Source organism: Myotis daubentonii, chromosome 14 (genome assembly GCF_963259705.1).
Source record: "Myotis daubentonii chromosome 14, mMyoDau2.1, whole genome shotgun sequence".
Taxonomy (NCBI): Eukaryota; Metazoa; Chordata; class Mammalia; order Chiroptera; family Vespertilionidae; genus Myotis; species Myotis daubentonii.
In genome coordinates this window covers 14,001,210-14,024,961 of record NC_081853.1, presented here as the reverse complement: position 1 = coordinate 14,024,961, position 23,752 = coordinate 14,001,210, and the positions used below count along the sequence as shown (strand labels likewise).

The following is a 23,752-nucleotide window of genomic DNA, read 5'->3' as shown; positions in this document are numbered from 1 at the left end:
TTTCCTTAGGAGAAGTTGTCAGAAGACGGGGCTGGTGCGGGGGAGAGAAAGGGCAGGGAGGTTTTGGCTCCCTTTCCCCCAGCGGGTGGAGGTCCCCACTTACTTGGTCCCCGGGTCATCGTAGGAGGCCACTAGCACCAGCACGTCCTCTGGAACTGCTTTAAGGAATTTCACCAGGAGCTCAGGGTCTGGGGGAGCAAGGAAAACAAGGGAAAGACCGCTGGCCACTCTCCCTCCCACCTACTGCCCTGATGACCCAGGAGTGGCCCGGGCAGCTGAGGGCCCAGCGGGAGGCGGCCTCCTGGGTGGTGCTCCCACAAGGAGGGGTGAGGGCGCCCTCGCTCAGGTGGTCTGGGCCCCGGTTATGGAATTTGCAAGTTCCCAGGCGATTCTGATGTGCAGCTGGGAGAGAACTACTGGTGGAAGGGCCTGGGGACTTCCACTGGGGGACAGAGGTCAGTCGACTCTCAGGAACTCGGGGCTCTTTGCACACCCCCAACACCCGCTTCTACAGGGGCTAAGAGCCTAGCTTGTCTGGGCTGACTTAATTTTTAAAAATAAGTATAGTTAACATATAATATTATATTAGTTTCACATGTACAACACAGTGATTTGACATTTATATACCTTATGAAGTGATACCATGATAAGCAGTAACCATCTGCCACCATACAAAGTTACTACAATATTATTGACTATATTCTCTGTGACTTACTTATTTTATAATAAGTAAGCACCCCTTTGTGACTTACACATTGCACCCCTGTGACTTACTTATTTTATAACTAGAAGTTATAAACTTATTCCCCAGCCCCATTTTCAGCCATCCTATCCCTCCCTACCTCCCCACCCCCCGAAAACCATCAGCTTTTCTTTGTGTCTGTGAGTCTGTTTCTGTTTTTTGTTTGTTTTTAGATTCTATACACTGGTATAAGTGAAATCATACGGTATTCTTCTCAGTCTGACTTATTTCATTTGGCATAATATCCTGTAGGTCCATCCATGTTGTCACAAATAGGAAGATTTCATTCTTTTTTTATGGCTGAGTAATACTTCACTGAGTAATCTTTCAATGTAATGATCACACCTTCTTGTTCTGTTTGCCTATTGATGGACACTAGGTTGCCTCTCTGTCTTGGCTATTGTAAACAATGCTGCAGTGAACCTGAGGGTGCATATGTCCTCTTGGGTTAGTGATTTGGATTTCTTCGGAGGGCACACCCACTGGCCTGCAGGTAACTGGGGTCACAGAGAGAGAACTTAGGCTCCTACAACTCTCCAGTTCACATCAAGGAGCGGGTCCCGTCCATTTGCACCTTCATCGCCTCCCTGCACTGTGAACTCGCTGCATCTGACCCGGGGCAGGCCTCGGCGTGGGCTGGGCTGGGGGATGAGGAGGGCATCTGCTCCCTGCTTCCTTCAAGGACACAGTTTTGTTCCTGTTGTGCTTACTTTTATGACCAAAACAGCAAAACTGTCTTTCTACTCAGGGCAATGACATAATTTCCTTTTAATAATAAAAGCATAATATGCTAATTAGACCAGATGCCCTTCCGGATGTCCTTCCAGACGACCTTCTGGAAGGTCGAAGCTGTGGTGGCGGGGGCCGAGGCAGAAGCAGCCGCTGCGGTGGTGGGGGCTGAGCCCCTGGCACGAATTTCGTGCATCAGGCTTCTAGTTTATTTAGATTAGAAAAGTGACACAATTTAAAGGAAAATTCTAATCATGCAGACGGCTCTCTGGATATGGAGCAATTTGCGCAGGGGCCTGGCTTTGCTCAGGGCAAGGAGGACTGTGACCTCCTAGGGGGTGGCCTGTGCAGAGAGAAGCTCGGCCAGCATGTCTGCGCAGAGAGAGGAGAAGACGCTGCGGAAAGACAGCTGGGCGCCTCACAGCTGTCCTTTCTGGGCCCAGGAGGCCTCGCCCACTAAGGACCCCTGTGGCCTTAAAATAAACACTCCATCTAGCAGAGCAAACTGGGCCCTATACCTCGCCCTGAGCACGTCGGCTGCACACATGCCTGGCCTGCAACTCCAGCCCGAGCACGTCTTTGCCGGAAGTCTTCTCTGGCCTCCACATTCTCTTTCGCACCCTGGGGCAGGCCAGAGTGTGGAAGTGCCTCGGAATGAGGGGTGGGAGCCCCCAGCTCCCTTGCCCCACTGGGACATCTCTGAGGCGTGTGTTCGACACTGTCCCCTGAGGTCCAGTTGCCTACCGTGTTCAATCGCTTGATAACACACTGTGCTGGCTGCTTCCCCTTCCCCACCTCACTTCTCCACTGACATTGTTTGAGATCACCACGTTTCAAAGGCTGCAGGACGGTGTGAACCCCCACCACGCCTTCTTCTGGGTGTCTTCTGTGGAAACAAGAGCCAGGCCCCCCCCGGCACCCCGATAGCTCTTTCGCCACAGGAAGGAGCTCAGCCCACCCGTGACCTCATTGCCAACAGAGGTGCCCACTTACCTCCGGAGTACATGTCGAAGCTGGCCTGACTCAGCACCTTCCCCGTGGTTCCTGAGGGGTGAGAGAGCAGAACTATTACTTGCTGGACTGTGTCGTTCTGCCTGTCATTTGGTGGAAAACGAGTACTTTTTAGTCTAAAGTCTAAAGATAGAATAATAATGGAACAGAATCAGGTCCCGTAGAAAGCATGCGGGACTAAGAAGATGCCCCGTAGCGTCTGGGCTGTTGTGAGTGGTACAATATAATGGAGGAGGGTCTCTGGGATCAAACAGAATTCCACTGATCTGGGTCTGTGTTCTGCCTTTCCACTTCCTAATGCGCCCATGAGCATTCTGACCTCATTTTTTTTTTTTCATCTGAACAATGGGCTTTGGGAACTAAATAAGATGTCTTTACAGTAGATAGTCAGCATACAAGATACAAGTTAGCTACAAACTAGGCATGAAAAGAACCACAATTGTCATCTTTATTCCCACCTACGTCGGAGCTCTGCAATTGGAGTCCTCTGACTCTTGAAGGGGAAGGGATTTGCTGAACGGAACTCGGTGTCCTGAGCTCAGTAATCTCAGTTGCGTGTTGTGAGTTTTGCAAAGGGTCCCAGACCCACGGAGAACCGTGTGCTCTGGAGGAAACGTACAGTCCCGCTCGGTGCCACTAGATGGAGATGTTGCAGAGGGGATGGCAGCTCTCCAGTCTCACCCGGGGTCCTTCCCCCTTTCCACCCAATAGGAGGTCCAGGATTCCTGAAGAGGGCGGGCTGGGCCCTGGTAGTGAAGGGTCTCCCGCTGGGTGGAGGGTGGGGTCGGGGAGGGAGCTGGCATTGCAGCTCCTCCCGGATTCTTCCAGCCACTGATGTCCAAGCCCCCGGGGCACTTCCCCTGGGCCCCTTGGAAGGGGACTGTGACCCTGTTAAACTGAGACCACGTGCATTTGTGGAATTTTTTGGAATCAGAGGGAGGAGATATAGTTTGAACAGTTCCTAAAAGGTTGCAAAGCACCAACCTTTAACAATCCTTGTGTTGTTCTGGCTCATTGTACAGCGGAGGCCCTGGCCCTGAGGACTGATTCCTTGGACTGGCACAGAGCTGGCATACAGTAGGTGCTGCATACATGCTTGGAGACATTTCTAGTCTAGGGAGGTAGTTCAGTTGAGTGATTCAGACCTAGAGCCAGCCAGATACGTGTGGGGACACTGAGCATCATGCCATTTCAGCATGGTGATGGGGTTAAATGAAATAGCTAGCACGTAGTAAATGCTCACTAAACGTTAGCTTTTACTATTGTTGATGGTTGTTTTTGTTTTTGGACTTTGTGAGGGGTGAGGAAGGAGGCCCCAGTCTGAGCCTCTGTCATCAGAGACTTTTTGAGAGGTCTTCTCGGGCAGGGGGCCCAGTTGGGGGGAGAGAACACCAGCAGGTTCCAGCCTGGTCAGCTGCGGCCGGAGCATTTTCTGCAGCCTGAAGGGGCTCCAGGACCAGTCCCAGCGGCCTGCACGCCCCCCCTCTGGGCAGGGCCACCACTGGAGTCAATCAGGCTGCTCTCTCCTCAAGACTTTGGGGGAGACCCACCTCTTGGCCTCCTACCCTCCCAGCCCCCACCCTTCCTCAGCTCCCAGGGAGTTGTCAGGCTCTGGCAAGGCTCCTGGGAAATGCACCTCTAGAAGTTCCAGTCTCACCCCGTCACATCCCAAGTGCAGGGGTGTGGTCACATGCCACACACAGCTCGACCTTTCCCCTCCTGAGCGCCCACTGTGCCCTTTCCCCCCTGCCCTGCCCTTTGTCCCAGGAAGTGGCTCTGAGACCCAGGGAACTGGCCCATGTTCCCCATCTAGGAGCTGAAGGCAGAGCGGGGGTCTTGGCTGGGGCCAGACCACCTGGTCCGGACTTGAATCCCGTAAATAAAGCCCCTTCTGTAAGGCGTCCCCTTTTCAGGCTTGGCCTGCCATTGGCCTCCCGTTCATCGCCTGCTGGAGAAGCAGGGTCAGTGACACGGTGTCTCCCCTGGGTCTCCCTGCCTCCAGCCCCCCCACTTCAGGTAGGAGAGAAGTTTCTGGAATGCAGGGCTGGGCCTCATGCTCTGCTCAAAGCCTTCCTGAGGTTCCTCACTGCCCTCTGCTTCAAGCCACACGTTTTAGTGGGACGCACAGCCCCTCACCCTCTGGCCCTGCGGCCTCTGCAGCCTCGCCGCCCACTGCTGCCTGTCTTCGGGTGCAGCCAGAGAGACCCCCACCCTCCCCTCCCTCCTCGCCTCCCTGCGCCCTGCACGGTGCGGCCCCTGCCTGGGAGGAGCCTCCCCGCTTTCCTCCCGGGCACCCTACCCTCCTTCAGGCCGCAGCTGACCATCACCTCCCCTCCCCGATGGCCCTGCCCCAGCTCTGTGCTTCCGGCTCCACAGACGCTCCCACACTGCGTCTGTGTGTGAACTTCATGCACACCCACAGGGGCTGTGAAGCCAGGGAGGACCCCCCTCTTTCCCCCAGTGTTCTAGGCAGGGCCTGGCCCACCACAGCATATAAATGAATGAAGGTGTGCACCCAGCCATGATCTCATGTTGCCATCGTTGTCTCTTATGGCCTCATGGTGATGGTTTAAACCCCAGGGAGAAGCATGTCTCCTGGGACAGGCACACACGGCAGGACCTGGCCAGGGCTGCGGCAGGACCGGGCCTTTCATACCTTCTGTCCCCACAGGCCTGCCAGGCCTCCCTGCCTGACACCACGGACGACCCAGGGCATGTGGCAGGAAGTGAAGGAATGCACCCAGCGCCCCCTCACCCCCGCACAGTGGGCGCTGTCTGAGGGGTGGTCAGCAGCTCACCGTTCACCAGGGCGATGTTCAGGCCTCTGCCCACGTTGTCTTTCACAGGACTCATGATCCTGAAGAAGAAAAGGAAAACAAAATGCGACAGTGGGTCCCCGGTGTGGAATGAACTGCTCCAGGACTCGGGACTCGGACACGCCCACGTGCTGCGAGGCAGAGCAACAGGAAGTGCCCGGCAGGATTCAGGCCATGTTTCCTCCGGACCCGGGCGGTGGGCTGGGTTCTCGAGGAGCCACTCAGGGCTTGTCCGGACCAGAGCAGTCTGCTCAGGGAAAAGGCCCAGGGTCCCCACTCCTGTCTGTGGTGTCCTTGGGAGCACTGGCCTCCATCTCAGGCCGCTGGTTCTCAGGGCCACCCTCCCTCCCAGGCCTAAACAGCAGAGCACCCTGTGCCTCTGGCCACAGGGCTGGCCAGGCACAGCCAGCGCCCTGGGGACCCTTACGGGGCAATTCAGATGGAAAGCTCTCTCCCCCCTGGGGTGCTGGCTGGGGCCCGTGTGCGGACCAGCTGTGGTCCCCCTGCTGTCCACACGCGAGGCCTGTCTTCGGTGAGGAAAGCAGAGCTGAGGACCATGCGGGAGGGAACCCTGATGACATGGTTTGAACCCATCTCATCCAGCATCCATGAGATGGTGCTAGGAGTGTTGGGGGGCTGGATGAGATGGTGGTGGGAGTGTTGGGGGCTGGATGAGATGGTGCTGGGAGTGTTGGGGGGCTGGATGAGATGGTGGTGGGAGTGTTGGGGGCTGGATGAGATGGTGCTGGGAGTGTTGGGGGGCTGGATGAGATGGTGGTGGGAGTGTTGGGGGCTGGATGAGATGGTGCTGGGAGTGTTGGGGGACTGGATGAGATGGTGCTGGGAGTGTTGGGGGCTGGATGAGATTGGTGCTGGGAGTGTTGGGGGGCTGGATGAGATTGGTGCTGGGAGTGTTGGGGGCTGGATGAGATGGTGCTGGGAGTGTTGGGGGCTGGATGAGATGGTGCTGGGAGTGTTGGGGGGCTGGATGAGATGGTGCTGGGAGTGTTGGGGGGCTGGATGAGATGGTGCTGGGAGTGTTGGGGGACTGGATGAGATGGTGCTGGGAGTGTTGGGGGCTGGATGAGATGGTGCTGGGAGTGTTGGGGGCTGGATGAGATGGTGCTGGGAGTGTTGGGGGGCTGGATGAGATGGTGCTGGGAGCGTTTGGGGGCTGGATGAGATGGTGCTGGGAGTGTTGGGGGCTGGATGAGATGGTGCTGGGAGTGTTGGGGGCTGGATGAGATGGTGCTGGGAGTGTTGGGGGGCTGGATGAGATGGTGCTGGGAGCGTTTGGGGGCTGGATGAGATGGTGCTGGGAGTGTTGGGGGGCTGGATGAGATGGTGCTGGGAGTGTTGGGGGGCTGGATGAGATGGTGCTGGGAGTGTTGGTGGGGCTGGATGAGATGGTGCTGGGAGTGTTGGGGGACTGGATGAGATGGTGCTGGGAGTGTTGGGGGGCTGGATGAGATGGTGCTGGGAGTGCTGGGGGGCTGGATGAGATGGTGCTGGGAGTGTTGGGGGCTGGATGAGATGGTGCTGGGAGTGTTGGGGGCTGGATGAGATGGTGCTGTGAGCAATGAGCAAGGTGCGGGCAGACCCGGAAGCTGTTAGGATTACTGGTATTTGGGACTCACCCACCCGCAGTAAAAGGAAGTGTGTGGAAGGTGTGGGCTGGCCTCAGGCCTACACCCACAGCCTCTGAATTAGCGAATGAATGAATGAATGGATGGATGGATGAATGCAATAAAGGAAACGAAACACAGGAGTCCCTCTGGTACTTACATGTGGTCTTCGAAGCATATGGAGGGGCCCACGACGTTGGCGGCCCCGCTGAAGATTTTAAAGGCAAAGAAGTTGTCTGGGCAGGGCTTGCTGAGGTCACACTTGACCTTCACGACCCCTGGTAAGGGAACAGACCAGCCTTGGTGGCAGCAGCTGTGTGTAGGACCCCCCAGAATTCATTTCTGGGCTTCCTGTCACAGCCCCAGCCTCACCCAGCGCCTCACTCAGCGCAGGCCCCTGGTCAGTGTGTGTGGAGCAATGAGTGTGGGTAATGCCAGCGGCACCGTGACGAAGAGATTTTCTCCAGAACCTTCCTCTGGGGCCGCAGCAGCCTGTTGAGCTCCCTCTCCTCCAGAGAAGCCCCTGTTGACCGCCTGGGGCCCTAGCATGGTGGGTAGGAGCATCTCTCACCAGTGGGTTCCCTTGGGCAAGTCTTCAACCTCCTTGCACCTCAACTTCCTGCTCTGTGAAATGGGATAGCTATGGGGGCTTCCCTGCTGGGTTCTCACGGGGAATAAATGAGCACAGGTTACTACTGATTATTCTTCCCATCACCCACTCATTTACTGAGCACCTACTGTGGGCTGGGCTCTGGGGTTCCACAGGGACAGGTAGGCAGTGCCGGCCCCCCACTCAGTGCTTGGCGCGCTCCTTGGAGCCCACTGAGGACACACTGTATGGAGCTGTGATTATCGGGGCTGCTGTTCAGACCTGCCTCCTCTCCACAAGGCCCTCCCAGGGCCGACTCAGGAGGCCCACGAAGGGGGGACGTGTAGGTTGGACCCTCAAACAGCTGCAGAGCCACGCAGCCCTCAGGGGGCCCTGCCAGCTGGGACATTGCCGCCTTCTCGGCGTGGCAGGCTCCGACTGATGCTAAGGGGTGTTTTAGCTCCACCTGACGTGGGCCAGGTACCACCAGGGAGGACACGGATGAGGGGAACTCCACCTGCACAGGGAAGGCAGTGCCTGGGCAGCCTCGCTCCGCTCCGGCCCGCGGCGCCTGCAGCAAACCCACAGCCCCCGCAGGGCAGCGGGCACACGCGGAGGTTGCTGTGTGCCAGGCCGGGGCAAGTGCTCTCTCTATTATCTCGTGGAATCATTTCAAAGGCGCCTGTGCCCGGCACCGGTGGGCCCGCAGTACATATTCTTTGGGTGGCCACACAGAGCATTTGGGCGCCGAGCCCAGGCCCGAGGTGGGGGGATGAGCAGCGCCCTCTAGAGGGAGCCGCTGTGGGAAGCAGGAAAGAGCGCCCTCTGCGGGGACAGCCCGCAGGTGCAAGTGGCCCGCCTGTGGCTCTTCTGAGGAGGCGAGGGCCCCCCTTTCTGGGACTGAATGCACCCACGTCCGGTCCGGGCACATGCTGGGCCTGGGCGCCCTGGGCTGCGGGCAGCCCTGGGGATCTGAGCAGAGTGCCTGCCCCGGGCTCTCTGTCCCCTCACCCACCTGAGGGTGTGACCAGAGCTCAGTGGGGACGTGATCACCAGAGAGTGAGCGCCGGGTTAGAGACAGAGGCAGCTCGGGAGAGAGTGGGTGCCCAGGCCTGTAGCTCAGAAGAGAGAGGGCGGAGGCGGGGATGGAGCCCCACCAAGGGGCCCGGCCCCTGCCCGGGCCTGCGGATGAGGCTGGGAGGGTCCTCTTCTCTCGGGAGCCCGGGAGCCCCACCTCTGACACCTGCCCGGTCACGGTCACGGTCAGGGAGAGGCTGGTTTACTCTTTACCAGAGGGGCTCCCTATGCGGGAGGCGCTGTCCAGGCCTCTAGACACCCCCTCCCCCCCCCATCGCCGCCGCCGAGCCTTATCAACTGCAGCTGAGTCTGATAAACCAATGCCAACAGGCCGGCTTTCCCAGGATTGATTTTCTGACCGTCCAGCCTGCACGGCCAGGCAGAGGGACGAAGGGGATGGGGCCCCGGGGTCTCAGCTGTTGGGAGGCAGGGAATTTGCTCTCTGGGTTTGGGCTCGGGCACGGCCCCACCCGCTGCCCAGCCCCCGCGGGAGCTAGTGCTGCTGCTCAGGGTGTGAGGCTGAGCACTGGAGGGTGCGGCCAGGGAGCCTGGGCTGCTCCCAGAACCTGCTGTGCGACCTGCCAGAGATCTCCCCCCGCCCCCCTTCGCCAGCCAGCCGTAAAAGGAGGCACCGGTGTAGCTCAGGGTGGTCAAACAGGTTTCCTCTTCATGTCAGTGGGTCTGCCTTAGAGGCTGCCTGTGGGTTTGGAGGGGAAGGTGCTGGGATTGGTGGGTGATGCCCACTGTGGGAGCGGGCAAGGTGGGCGGCACAGGTGTGCCTGCATTTACCATCTTCCCAGCATATGTTCGCTCAGCACCACGACACTGTGACTCTGTGTCTACTTCAGAAGCTGCCCCCGGAGGCTTCAGGGAGCGGAGGGGGTGCAGGGTGAATGTCTGTGTTCATCCTCACAGTCTTTGCTCTGGAACCCCACAGGGCACTGGGCCTCAGGCCTCTCAGTCAGGTCAGTCCCACCCCTGGCGCTGCTTTCCCGCTCGGTCAGCACCGCGTCGGGTGAGAGAGGAGGGACCAGGGACCTGGCGGTGTTGCCTCTTGTAAGGAGGCGTTGAGAGCGTGGGCTTTGGACCAGACGGGGAGCTTGACTCCCACGCCACCATCTGCAGTTCACCTCTCTGAGCTCAGTGTCCTCGTCTATGGATGGGGATAGTCACAGCACCTGCACAGGATTGTGGTGAGGATGGTGCGCGATGTCTGTAATGTTCTGAATACACAGTCTGGCACACATTAGCCCTCGATCATTGTGACCATCATCATCATCATAGCTGTCTCTCCCTCCACCTCCTCCCCCCTGGGGGGCTGGGGTCCTCACTGTTCAGACATCTGCATGCCCAGCATTTGGGGTGCCAGCATTCCTGCCCTCCCAGTGCTCTCTCCACTCTCATGTCCTTGACTCTGCAGCCAAGGTCTCCACAGGAGCCCCAGCCTTCCTGCCTCTGAGCCTTTGCATAGGCTGTTCCCGCCTCCACAAGGCACAGCTGAAGGTCACCTCCTCCCTGATGCCTTCCCTGACCCCATCCATGGGCAGGGGGTGGCCTTCCTGGAGCCCAGAACACTTTGCCCCACTGCTCTTGGCTCGATTGGCACTTCTACCCCAACAGGTAATCAGCACCCCCTTCTGGGGCCCCTGTAGTCCCTGACATGGTGCTGGGATGCTACTTTGATGCAGGAACCATGAGCCAAGCTGCGGTCATTGCCATGGTGACAATAAGCACAGCCTCCATCTTCAGGGCTCCCAGTGGGTGGGGGGAGTCAAGGGAGAAGTGCGAGGCCAGGTGCTGGGACAGGGGAGGCGGGGACAGGCATGTCCAGACTGCAGGGTGGGGGGCTGGGGAAGGGGACAGCTCAGCCATCCTATCAGCCTGAATGGCTGGGAAGGGGCCATTCCTGCCACAGGGCTCAGGGGGTCGGAGGGCACATGGGGCTGTGGGAGGAGGGAGCCGGGCAGGGTCTGGAAAGGAGGTTTTTCTGGGACCTGAAGGGCTGGGGCTAGGGGCCCTGAGCATCTCACTAAGGCAAGGGGGGTGCTGGGAGATACTTACGGGTCTTCTTGGAGGGTGGATCTGCCGGAGAGAAGAAGAATCTGCTTAGTGAGAAAGTGCTTAGGGCCCCCCTGCAGGATGGAGGTTGGGCTGGGGCTGGGGAGTGGGAAGAGGGGATTGAGAGTGGTGCTGGCCTGGCTGAGCAGAGTCCCCTCCCATGGCGGGTGTTGAAATGAGCTAAAAGTCCCATCTCCTCTGGGAGTCCTTCCTCACTTGCCACTGATACCCCTTCACACACACACACACACACACACATACACAAGCACACACATACACACAAGCATACACATACACATGTGCACACACATAAGTACACACATACAAGCACACACAGATACACAGGCACACACAGGCACACAAATACATAAACACACAAAGCGTACACATACATGTACACACAAGCATGTATACATAAATGCACATAGACACATGCAGATGCACTAACACACAGGCACACATGTACACTCATGGGCACATGAACACGCAGACGCACGCACACACAAGCACACACAAACATGCACACACATATAAGCACACACATACATGCACAAACTGGCACACACAGGCACACACACAAGCATACACATGTGCACACATATAAGCATACGCATACAATCACACACAGACACACAAATACATAAACACACAAAGCGTGCACATAAATGCATGCACAAGCATGTATACTTACATGCACATAGACACATGCAGATGCACTAACACGCAGGCACACATGTACACTCATGTACACATGAACACACACACACACACACACGACTCTCACGGTTGACAAGAAGCGGGGTCTGTTGTGAGACCTGCTGGAGCTGGAGCCCTGCTCCTGGCTGTGTGCTGGGTGTGGGTTCCCCTTGACTTCACATGGAGGCCGCCACGCCCACCTTGCAGGCTGTGGAGACCACCCAGTGAGGTCAGGCTGTGAGGGTCCCGCCCAGCGCCTGGTGCCCTGGCCTCAGTGATGGGCCGGAGCGTGTGGCTGGTGTTGGTCAGCCAGGTCAGAGTGTCCCTTTCCTGACTCCCTGACTGTCTGCTCCGGGCGTGGGGCCGTGGTCACTTTCTAACATCTCATTCACACCAAATCCTGGTTGTTTCAGGGGTTCCACAGGAGGTCTCCCACGATACTGGCAGTGAGTCCTAGAGGACAGGGCCCCCCACAGAAATCCTAGGGGTGGGAACGCTTTTTTGGGGGCCCCCACTGAAACACTTTCCATTTGGTCATCAGGGGGCTGTTCACCCTGGCGTGTCCCTTCCCCCTGCCTCCAAGACTCCAGGAGTAGGCTGGGAGCCAGGCGGGAGCAGTCCTGACATTACATTCTGGGGACAGCCCTTCCCTCGGGGGTATATGGCCCCGAGGGAGAGAGAAGTTCTCAGCTTAGCGGGAAGACGAGCATCTGGAGAGATGGTAGCCATCACTCCTGCCTGAGAGAGAAGGCTGCCCAGGGAGGAGGTTCAGTAGCAACCAGCAGAGCCCAGGGACACAGGGACTCGGGAGGCTTTGTGAGGGCCCCTAGATCCAGCCACACTGAAGCCCGTCATCCATGGACTCCCCAGTCACATGACACAAGACATCCGCTATGTTTAAACCAGTTAGAGTTGGCTTTGTCACGCCCATCGGAAAGAGCCTGCCCAGTTTGCAGGTAGACCAGGAGTTCTTAGTCTCCTGATTTTGGTGCCATGGATGTGTGGTGGTTTGGGAAAGCCTATGAATACATTTATTCCCACTTCTCTGAGACACTTAGTACCTCCTACTGTAACAGACTGCAAGCTACCAAATCATGAAACAAAATAGATTGGATTAGAAAGGAAACCAAATGCATATCAATATGTCATAAAATATTAGAAAATAAGTGTGTGTTCTAGTAATAACATGTGCTTCTATATTGATGCATTATCTGCAAGTGCGGCCAAGTTAAGGATCTCTGCAGTAAATGAACGTTACCTCTTCCTGTGCCGAACACTAATGCGTTTTTGTTGTTGCTGTTAATCCTCATCCGAGGATATTTTTCCATTGATTTTTAGACAGAGTGGAAGGGAGGGGGAGAGAAAGAGAGAGAGACAGAGAGAGAGAGAGAGAGAGAGAGAGAGAGAGAGAGAGAAATGATGTGAAACAGACACATCAATGGTTGCCTCCCACATATGCCCCAACCAGGGCCAGGGATTGAGCCTGCAACTGAGGTCCACACCCTTGACTGGAATCGAACCTGAGACCCTCAGTCTGCAGGCCAACACTCTAACCACTGAGCCAAACTGGCTAGGGCAACGCTAATGGGTTTTGATGGTCACTTTCCCCACTGGTCTATTTCCTGCCACTGTGAGCATTTCTCAGGACTCAGGATCATGCACTCTTGTTTTTGTATATTCTGTGATTAAGTCTATTTGTCTCCCTAGCTCAAACTGTGAGTGGGGGTTGGGGGGGCGTGGTCCTCACTTCAGGGTCTGGGACCTAACAGAATAGTCACTGGGTAATTTTGGTTGGAAGTGTTGATTTGTCAAACCCCAGGTGGTTGAGTTCTGGGGTCTCCTTTCAAACACTGTCTCCTCTCCCACCTCAGGCTGGGGCCCTCTCCTCCAGGGGACACCCCTGGTCTCGACTCCTGTCTGAGCCTCCATCATCGACCTGGGCCCATCTCCTCCAAGGCCATCAGTGCAGCCCAGCCAATCTCTAGTCTATGAAAGCAGCGCCCTGGGCTGGGGACACTGTGGCCAGAATGCATCTGTATAAACCATCCTGACCTGGGTATAAACCGTAGCTGACAAGTGGACAAGGTGAGGGACATCTGAGACCCCATGGTGGGGAGCTTGTGTTAAAGACAGGGTGCCTGGCTTCTGGCTGCTGTGGCCATGGGCTGACCTGGGCGTTATTATGTTTGACTATGCCATTGCAGGGGACTCTTGGTCTTCGAGGAGGACAAAATCAGAGGTATCAATCACTTCCCTTTCTCTCCTTCCTTTGATAGGATTTGGATCTGGGCTTGGGTTCCCATTCCTATTCTGACATCTACAGGGGAATTTGGAAGCTTCTGTTTTCGCAGACTGTGCATAAAACCACAACAGGAGGTCAAGCATGAGTGCACTCCACAATCACAACATGGATCACCCTAGGGGGCATTTGTGCAGATTAAATGAGACTATGAATGTAAAGCCTCTAGCAACCATCACCACCCATCACCCACCACCATTCATCCATCCTTCCACCCACTTATTCACCCATCACCCATCACCATTCATCCATCCCTCCACCCATACATTTACCCATCACCCACCACCATTCATCCATCCCTCCACCCATCACCCCCCCATCACCCACCACCATTCATCCATCCTTCCACCCATCCCTCCACCCATCACCATTCATCCATCCCTCCACCCATCCATTCACCCACCCATCCATCATTCATTCATCCACGCATCACCCATGTATCCATCCATTTTTCTTTCACTTATCGAATGTTTACTGAGCATCTGCTCTGTACTAGGTGTTAGAGAGATGGATGTGCACAAGCTAAAATCCCTGCCTCCAGGAAGCTTATACTCCAGAGGGTGGAGACAGACAACAACCAAGTGAAAAACAAATAAATGGCATTGGTGACAAATGCAGCTGTAGCCGGGTGGTCAGGAAAGGCATCTGAAGAGGTTACGTTTGAGCAAAGACCTGAAGGCTGAGAAGGAGCTGGCCCCAGGGCGCTCTGCGCGAAGAGGGTCCCAGGCGGAGGGAACAGCCAGTGCAGGTGGAAGCCACTCAGTGCACAGACGGTTTTCTTCCCCGTTCCCTCCCTGCGTTCCTGCTCTCTGCCTTCCTTCTTGGGTCTCATTTCCAAGCTCGCCCTGGATGTAGTAGGCACATGCTCTGGCCAGGGCCTTGGCTGTGCCCGTGCCACATCTCTCAGCACATAGGAGAGATGCATGTGTCTGTGTGCATAGGCGGGTGTTGCCTATGAAGGGTGCCTGTGTATCTGTGTGTGCGTTTATGTGTGTGCACATGTGTATGTGTATGCTTGTGTGTGTGTGTGTGCGTGTGTGAAGGGGTATCAGTGGCAAGTGAGGAAGGACTCCCAGAGGAGATAGGACTTTTAGCTCATTTCAACAACGGGGAGTGGCCCTGGCCAGAGCATGGGCCACCCCACCATGGCTGGGGTGCCAAAGGCAAGCCCACACTCAGTCATGTCTCAGGGTCCCCAGGGACGGAGGGAGGGATAGATCCTCGGCCCTCAGTCCTGGTCCACAGGCCTTGCCCCAGCAGTGAGCTGCACTCACCCAGCCAGCGGGGCAGACGGATGGTTTTCATGCTGAGGCTGATGTAGCTGCGGATAAAGATCAATGAGGTGATCAGGACAATGACGAAGGCCAGGAGACGAAACAGTCCTGCAGAGCAAGGAGACAGGACATGAGACCACAGCACTGGATGGCATCGCAAAGCCGCGTGGCGAGACTCCATGCGAGTCCTTGTCAGATCCGCACAGGGAGACCCGTTATGAGACCCCACGTTGTAGGTCACACCACACCCACACCCACACCCACACCCACTGTGGGCCGGCCCCCGGGCCCCCGAGCTGAGAGCCGTGCGAACGACGTGATGATGAGAATGGTGAGACGGGGCTGCATGATGACGGGCCACATTCCCCAAGTGGGACCACGGGAAAGAAAGTTAGAAGCACACCTTCCTGGAGCCCTCCAGAGAGAGCAGCTCCAGGGGCGAGGCCTGGGAGCCTGCCGCAGGCGGGCAGGAGGCGGGCCCTGCTGCGGACAGCCTGGAGGTGAGCGTCACAGCCGTCAGGAGGCCCTGGCCAGTGCTGGCAGCCACCCACCGCGGTGTGGCTGCGGACGGAGCTCGGCCCCTGAGTTGGGGCCCCTCAGTCACAGAGTGAATATGGTGACGTCCTTGCCACGGAGCCCCTGCTCGCTGGGAGAGATGTGATTGTTGTCACCATTAGGCAGCCTCCAGGGTGGCTCGGGGAGTGCTGTTTGTCCCCCACATTACCCATCAACTCCCCCGAGAGCCACCACCAATAACCACACACAGCTCTCGACAGGAACACAGACAGAGGGGCCTCCCCTGCCTCACAGACAGATGCTGCCCGACCCCGTCCCACCACTGGGGACCAACCCACACATGGGATGGGCCCCCCTGAGCTCCCGGTTCTGCTCTTTGCTCTTCCACGAGGGTGAGAAGCGGGCCCCAATCCACCTCCTGCTCAGGGACTCTGGTGGCTGCTGCTGCTTCCGGATCCACTCCAACCACCAGGCCAGAGCCCGGGCTCCTTGCCTGACCCGCCCCCGCCCCCCTCGGCATCACGCTTCTCCTCAGTCCTGAATTCAGCTCTGTGGCCTCGTGCTGGTTCCAAGCTCCTTGGGGTGAGTGGGAAGGCCCCTGGGTGCTGTGGGGTGGAGTGCAGGTGTGTGGGGACCCTCATCTTCAAGGACACAGGGTGGCTGTTTGTGGGATTTTCTCTCGGGGATCACATTACTCTGCACTCGTTTTGTGCCAGGCACTGTGCCCACAGCTTTTCCCTGCGTTATCTCAGTTCATCCTCACAGCAACCCTGTGCTGGGCCCTACCGATTACTCCTATTTACAGATGAGGAAACTGAGGCTCAGGGAGGTGGTCACTTGGTTAGTAAGTGTTGGGGGTGGGATTTGAATCCAGGCTAGTAAATTGGCTTTGAAACTCAACCCCCTCACAGCTGTTGTGGAATGTCAGGGAACGGTGTTCACTTCCTAGTCCAGTGATGGCGAACCTTTTGAGCTCGGCGTGTCAGCATTTTGAAAAACCCTAACTTAACTCTGGTGCCGTGTCACATATAGAAATTTTTTGATATTTGCAACCATAGTAAAACAAAGACATATATTTTTGATATTTATTTTACATATTTAAATGCCATTTAACAAAGAAAAAATCAACCAAAAAAAATGAGTTTGCGTGTCACCTCTGACACGCGTGTCATAGGTTCACCATCACTGTCCTAGTCAGTGCCTCAGTTTCTCTATCTGTCCAAATGAGGGCATAGACTAGAAGGCAAAGTTCTCTTCATGCCCGGCCCGATGGTATGAGGATTCTGGAAGAGCTTTCTTTGGAGCAAATATTTTGTCCCTAATTTCCAATCAGGGTCAGGGGTTTCCTAGAGGAGGACTCCCCAAGATCCCGGCCGCATTGGGGTCCAGGCGCCCAAGGTTTCCTAGCCCTCCCGCCTGGAGGCAAAGTCGCCTCCTCCACTCCCCCAGGCTCACCCTCCTGTTTGCCTCCTGGCCTTCCGGCCTGACCACTTGACAAAGATACAGCCAAACGCCCTCTGAGTCCAGAACAGCAGACACCGCTGACAGAAAAAGGATTTCAAACCAACCTCGGCCCCAACCTTGAGCCCTAGCGTCCTCATTCCCGGTCCTACCTGAAGGTCTCATCCTGTCCCGGCGAGGAGTGGCTCGGGCTCAGTGGCGGCCTGTGGAGAGAAGAAAATCGAATGGGAAACCGGAGCTTGGCTCCTCCACGCCGTGAGAAGAGGTCTGAGAGTGAAGAAGACTGAAGGTTAGGGCCCGGGACCTCTCAGTGAGGCCACCGTCCTTTCAGTTTGGTTCCTCACCATCTGCCACATGGACTGAGCAGCGGTTTTCTTTCTTCCCTCTCTGCCTCCACCTCTCCTTCCCTGGGATTTGATATTCAACATGGCTTTTTCGCGTGTAGAGATTAGAAAGTGGAGTAAGGTGCGGTCTGCCAGCCACCATCTCTTGGAGAATTGATTTATTTCCCCATCTATCCACCCATTTGTTCCCCTGTCCATCCATCCAGTCAGCGGAGAGACATGAGCTAGCGAGCCCCATGGAAACCATCAGGGATCTTTGCTGATGTAGCAAATGAAGAGCAATCAGGGCCCGCGGATTGCAGGCGCGTTTGGGCTGTCCGTGCATCACCTGCTTTAATCCTCACAGCCTGCATTTTCCGGCGAGTGGCTAGGACTCACCATGGCTAAGCTCAGGGTTGCTCAGCTCAGCTTGCAAGGGTCAGAGTCGGAATCTGGATGTGGGTGTCTGGCCACCCCCATCCCCACAGGGTCCCTCCACCAGTGATTTTTTCTGAGAGGAGAGTTGAAATAGAAGTTCCCTCCCCTTTTGAGTCTTGGGCAAGGGGAGGGCCATCCTTGGGCCCACCTCGCCCCATGCCGACCCCCAGAGCCTGAGCAGTTACCAGCGATTCGGCCGCTTTGACCCCCAGCAGGACTCTGGAGATGGTGGGCTGGCGACCACTGTCCCAGGTCTGGGCCTCCCCACAGCCAGCTCAGGGCCTCTGAGGGCCTCTGACAGCAGCGGCTGGCTCCCACCGCTTTGCCCGTCTCCCAACCCCCCCAGAATCTTCTTCTCCCTAAGAATCTATCTCAACAGACATGGTGCCTGAAGCCCAACTGCCAAGGATCCAGATATGAGCCAGGGACCTGGCACTGAGGCAGGTGGGCTGGGTCTGTTGTTGATATTTAAACAACGGCAACGACAAAGGCAAATCCACGTCACCTCTTGAGATTATACAAACTCCACCGTCCTGGCTCGACCCTCCAGGGCCTTCTAGATGAGAAAGCGGAGTGGTCACCTGGCCCCACCCACAGAGATTTTGTACAAGTTAACTTTCTGAAATTCAAGTGACCAACTCCCTCTCCCCCCAAACCCTGATATAAAACTGTTTTATCTCTTGAGTGTTCTGAGGGGCGACCTATATAGTCCAGGAGCTCCGGCACCTGGATATGAGGCTCAAAGACATTCTGTGGGGTCCCCTGTGTGTGGAGGAGTTAGGATAACTGGGGCGGACAGGAGGGAAGGACGGGCAGGGGCAGACAGAAGGGAGAGGGATAGGCAGATGCATGGACAGACATGGATATTCCACAGGGAGCATGCACAGAGACAGACTGGAGAGGAAAGGTGAGAGGGAGATGGAGAGACAGAGACAGAAGAGAGAAAGAACAAGACAGAAGAGAGACCGGGACAAGGAGGAGAACAGAGATAAAGATAAACTATCACCCATGTACAGAACGAGAGAGAGAGAGAGAGAGAGAGAGAGAGAGAGAGAGAGAGAGACAGAGAGAGAGAGAGAGACAGAGAGAGATGGTAGGCACATATCTGGGCAGGGAGCTAGGCTCTCGCTGTCATGCGGGGCCAAGCGGGGACTCTAGCTTTAGCCAGGGTCAGGGGAGGGACAGGGACGGCCTGCTGTCCCTCCTAGATGAGCCCCCACTACCCTCTCAGCCCTGCAGGGCTCTCTGCTCTCTCAGAGTCTGCCCCAATGGCTCGCCCTGCCAGCCGTGGCTGCTCTGGAGTGGAAGCCCAGGCCCGCCTGCTGGGCAGGATCGCAGACTGGGTGGCCAAGAATTCCCTCTGCAGCCACCAAACCCCAAACAGTTCCTTTCTTCCTCGTTCCTGCTGAGATGTCACAACCTGTTATTCAGGTTAGGGCGTTCTGGGGCCAGGGGACAGGGAGAGATGTCCTGCCCTCCCTGTGTGGTCCTGCCCTCCCTGTGTGGTTGCTCGGTGGGCCCAGGGTGGTGTGCAATCACAGGTAGATGGGGTGGGAGGGTGGAAAGTAGGGGGTGGGGTGGGGGTGGGGAGTGGGGAGTCGAGAACTGCCCCACTTCTCCCCAACTGGAGAGCCCATTGTCGGCCTCACTGTCCTTGAGCCTCTCTTTATCCTGCCCCTCCCCCTGGGCCCCTTTGATTTCTGGCTGCAGGTCTGGCCAAGTGTATAAGCCCTTTTTTGTCCCATGGCAGGCCGGCCTTGTCTCTGCACGAGTCGAGCACGGAGGAAGTGCTTGAGCATTTGGGGACTGACTGAATTAGATTCTTGCATAGTCTTACAGCAGCTCTCAACCTGTGGGTCGCGACCCCTTTGGCGGTCGAACGACCCTTTCACAGGGGTCGCCTAAGACCATCCTGCCTATCAGATATTTACATGACGATTCATAACAGTAGCAACATGACAGTTATGAAGTAGCAACAAAAATAATTTTATGGTTGGGTCACAACATGAGGAACTGTATTTAAAGGGCCAGAAGGTTGAGAACCACTGTCTTAGAAGGTTAGGATGATTAAGCTAACAGCTAGCAGCTGAAGTTCAGGGGGGGCAAGTGACTTGTCCAAGGCCACACAGCCAATTTCGGATTTCATTCCCGAAGCATTCTCTGAGCACGGGTGGGACGGCAGGCTGCGCCGTGGGCGCGGGGGATACTGCTGTGAGCGAGACGCTCTCTGGAGCAGCCTGGGCCTCTGCGTTGCTGGGCCCTCTGTCTGAACACTGTTCTTCGGCCTCTTTGCCTGGGACACTCCTACTCGCCCTGCGGGTCTCAGCGTAGAAGTCGCTTCCTCTGGGAAGTCTTCCTCAGGGAGACTTCAAATCTAGGTTAAACGCTTACCTGTGCTCCTGGATGGGGGGACACTCATCAGGGTGCCCTGACCCTGTCCGAAGGGGCTGGGCCAACCAGAGCAGCGAGTGTTCTTGTGATTGGATCAGGAAGGAGCATGTGACCCAGCAAGGCCCATCAGAGTTGTTCCTTGGATGGGCTTATGGGAACTGGGGAGGGAGGCTGTTTTCTCCTGATAATCCTAAGCAAGGCATCAGTCAGTGGGGCTGCTGGAGTCCCTTCTCAGCCTTCACACACACCACCTCCTGCTGCAGACCAGTCTCGCCAGCAGATGCGAATGCTAGGGCTGGGCAGCGGGCGCTCCGTGTGGTTTCGGGCCTGAGAGCATCAGGCGGTGAAGGGCCTGCGACCTTGGGGAAGAGGGTGGGCTTTGTGAAAGGCGGGTGCTGCTAGGCACCTGGTGGGGCAGGGGCGTGGGGCAGGGAGGCCACCTGTTGGGATGGGGTGTGCTGGCTGGCTGGCCTCTGCCCGGCTCCTCCCTGCTGGCAGCCCCGCCACTTGCTGCTTCCTGCTGGTGCACCTCCATGGCAGGCTCCCAACGGATGTGTGCTGTTTCTGTGCAACCAAAATGCCACCACGGTGGCTCTCTGCCTGGCCGCTGGTGACAGTTCTTAATGGCCCCGTGGGAGCCAGAACCTCCCTCTGTTTCCGGAGGCCTCTGTACAAAGGGGCCTTCCAGCTCCACCGTGGCCTCCCAGAGTCCAGCGGGACGGGGAAGGCCCATGGTGGGTGTGCAGCAGCTGTTAGAGGGAGGAGCGTGGCTTTCTGCGTGAAAAGGAAGAGAATGAAGAAGAACAGACAGATAAGCTGGGAGCTGCTCCCTGCACCCAAGTGGCTGCTTCCTCCCCGCCAGGCCCCACATTTTCTCCGAAGCTGAGCCCCGTCCAGAGGACCTGCTCAGCCCTTAGAATCGCACGCGCCCCTCGGGATATGCCAGCTCGGGCGTTTTCCTCCTCGTCCCTGGAAGTGCTGGGGATTAAATGTCACCAAAGGCAGGGCATGCTGTGCTCCCCCGGCTTCCTCCTGTTCCGGGTGCGAGGGCAGGGAGTCAGGGCGAGGCGTCCCGCAGGCGGGGGCGTGGGGGTGGGAACTGCGGAGGGAGCAGCAGGGTCTGAGGGAGAGGGACCCGGGAGGAAAGACTGAGGCTGAGGTGGACAGACGGGAACAGAGCAAAGAAGGAGGAGAGACACTGAGAGACCGACAGTGTCAGCCCTGTGTGTCACACACACACACACACACACACGCGCGCGCGTGTCAGGGCCTAGAACCAGGGATGTGTGTGCCTGCCCAGACCCAGTTTGCTCTTCGGGCCCCGGCCTGTGTGCAGTAATCAAGTAACCAGAGGCGCCTCCTCCTGCGAGGGTCCTTCGTGTGAACGCCCGTGTTCCCAGCTGGCATGTCAAACCGGAGGCCGCAGGCCGCAGGCCTCATATATTAGAATTCCCGAAATGCTCCCCAGACCGAGACAACGGGCACTGCGGCGAGGCCTGCCTTATCTTCACTAAGTTAATCCTGCAGCGGCTCAGCGAGGAGTCTGGGGAAACTGAGGCACAGAGAGGCCAGGCCTCACGGCTGGGAGGAGTCAGAGGAGGAAAGGAGCTGAGACAAGCCCAGGCAGAGACGGACCTGGGAGCCACATTCCCAGCTACCCGTTCTACTTCTCCAGGCCAGGGCCCCAGAGCGTCCTGGGAAGGCACAGAGGGGAGAGCTCCGGGGCTCGGTGGGCAGTCTGTTCTCAGTCACGAATACTCAGCTCGGCCATTGCTGCGGGAAAGCAGCGTGGACAGCGTGGACATGAATGCACGCGGCCTGTTCTAATCAAGCTTCGTTTACCAAAACAGGTGGTGGGCAGGAACTGGCTGTGGGCCGTACTTGTGGGCCCCGATTCCAGGTGTGGCCCCTCTTAGCCCGAGGTGGGCGTGAGCCCCGCTGCTCCCTTTGCTGGGTGTCAGCCGCCTGGGGTTGGTCAGCTGGGCTGCTGGGTGGAGGGATTAGAGCAAACGGTGGGGAGCCTTTCTCTGCAAGGGCCATCAGGGTATTTGTAACATCATTTAAGGGCCATACAGAATTATCAGCCTAACAATTAGCCTGCTATACTTGGTCAGACATTTAATGAACTCACCCCCAATGCCTGGCAGAGCCAGACCAAATGATTTCCCGGGCCTTAGGCGGCCCTCATGCGATGTCCCCCACCCCTGGATTAGAAAGTCCCCAATCTTCTCAGGGGAGGCTCCCCCAGCCCGCCTGCTCTGCAGGGCTCAGCTTCCTGCTCTGTCCTCACGTGGGTTTTCAGGGGGACTGTCCTCCCAGTTCACTGACCACATGATCACCCGAGGGTGCTTTGCTCAGTGCCTGGCCCCCAGGGGCCCCCAGGGAGGGGCAGCTCGAGCCATATTTGCACCTTTGGGTTTGCAGAGCCGCCTCTGGCTTGGGAACTGTGTCTGTATAGCATGGCAGTTACGAGTGGGGGCTTTGGAGGCCCGTCTGTGGACACAATCCTCTCTCAGCCTCAGTTTCCTCGTCTGACCACGGCCACCACAATCTTCAATGCAGTGAAGGTTAAATGAGAGAAAGTGGCCAAAGACTACTGTTCTGAGGAAGTGCTCCTGACAGCTCAGCAAGCAGGCCCCTTGCTCTGCCCGGTGGGATGTGCCTTCTGCCCTCCCTGCCCTTCCCTCCCAAGGAGGCAGAAATCCCTCCAGGGTGAGAGAAAAGTGTGCCCAGAGGGGAATGGGCTTCTCTGGGCTCTGACAGAGCAGCGGGAGGAATGGGGAGGCTGTCTGTCCATCACGCAGCCCCTTCCCCCTAGTGTTGGGGGGATGGGGTGATCTGAGGCTGCTGGGTGTCTTCAGTTTGTGCCTCTTTGCTGAGAGCCTGGCTGTGAGTCACCAGAGAGGACTGATTGGACCAGGGCAGGGCTGCCTGGAGCCTCAGGTTTGCCCCTGACCCAGCAGGCCCGCCAGTGGCCTGTCTGAATCACTCCAGCAGGTCGAGCGTGAGGAAATGCACTTCAGACCCGGTGGCTGGGTTTATTCCTTCCTGCAGAGGCAGCTGGGCCATGGCTGCTTGGATTCACCAAGGCCAGGTCTGGGGGAGGCACTGGGAGAGAAGTCTTCCCTGGGGAGCTGCTATGGGATCCAGAGATCTCAAGAGGAGACAGAATCTTACTAATCATCATAAGAATTATTGTTGTTAGCCTGTCCATTTTGAGCCTGGTGTCCTTTCATTTAATCTTCCCAACAATCTTGTGAGGCAGATTATTTTATTAACTGCCCTTTGCCCAGGAAGAAATTGGGCTTTGAGAGGTTAAGTGACTTGCTGAAGTAGAAAGTGACTCATCCAAGTAGATGCCAGTAGGCAGCGCTGCTGTTCATTACCGTAGTAACTAGTTAAATGAAGTAGGGGTGGTTGGAGCTAGGGGTGGTGGCCATCTGTTACTTCGGCCACTGTCCAGCAATCATGCTCCCTTCTTCTAATGCTTGCCCTCACACCATCAGCAGGTGGGTAGGGCTGGCCCCATTTCTGGCTCCAGGGTGGCCAGGTGGCCCAGGCCTATCTGATGAGGACATTCCACCTCTTGCTCACAGGGGCCTGCCCTGTGGGACTCGGCCCTCACCCAGGCTGGCCGCTGCCCACCAGGAGCTGTGCTGGACCTGCCAATGTTAGACAGGGGTTGGTCTCATCTGAGGAGGAGCTGC

At 56.9% G+C, this 23,752-nt stretch overlaps 1 protein-coding gene across 3 annotated transcripts in view; it reads right to left on the bottom strand.

The window, feature by feature from the left end:
- The window catches only part of FAM3D (FAM3 metabolism regulating signaling molecule D), a 30,283-nt gene that overhangs the window by 4,146 nt on the left and 2,385 nt on the right, over nucleotides 1–23,752 (bottom strand). Inside the window, exons 2-8 of one of the 3 annotated variants that reach the window (XM_059663155.1) lie at nucleotides 17,046–17,096; nucleotides 14,917–15,024; nucleotides 10,651–10,671; nucleotides 7,084–7,201; nucleotides 5,281–5,339; nucleotides 2,465–2,515; nucleotides 104–188 (exon numbers count right to left, since the gene is read on the bottom strand). In XM_059663155.1, the coding sequence (XP_059519138.1) occupies nucleotides 104–188; nucleotides 2,465–2,515; nucleotides 5,281–5,339; nucleotides 7,084–7,201; nucleotides 10,651–10,671; nucleotides 14,917–15,024; nucleotides 17,046–17,058 (455 nt within the window). In that variant the 5' untranslated portion in view covers nucleotides 17,059–17,096. Of the gene's footprint in view, nucleotides 1–103; nucleotides 189–2,464; nucleotides 2,516–5,280; nucleotides 5,340–7,083; nucleotides 7,223–10,650; nucleotides 10,672–14,916; nucleotides 15,025–17,045; nucleotides 17,097–23,752 lie in introns of all 3 variants that reach the window. The other 2 variants (XM_059663156.1, XM_059663157.1) reach the window with 2 other exon arrangements.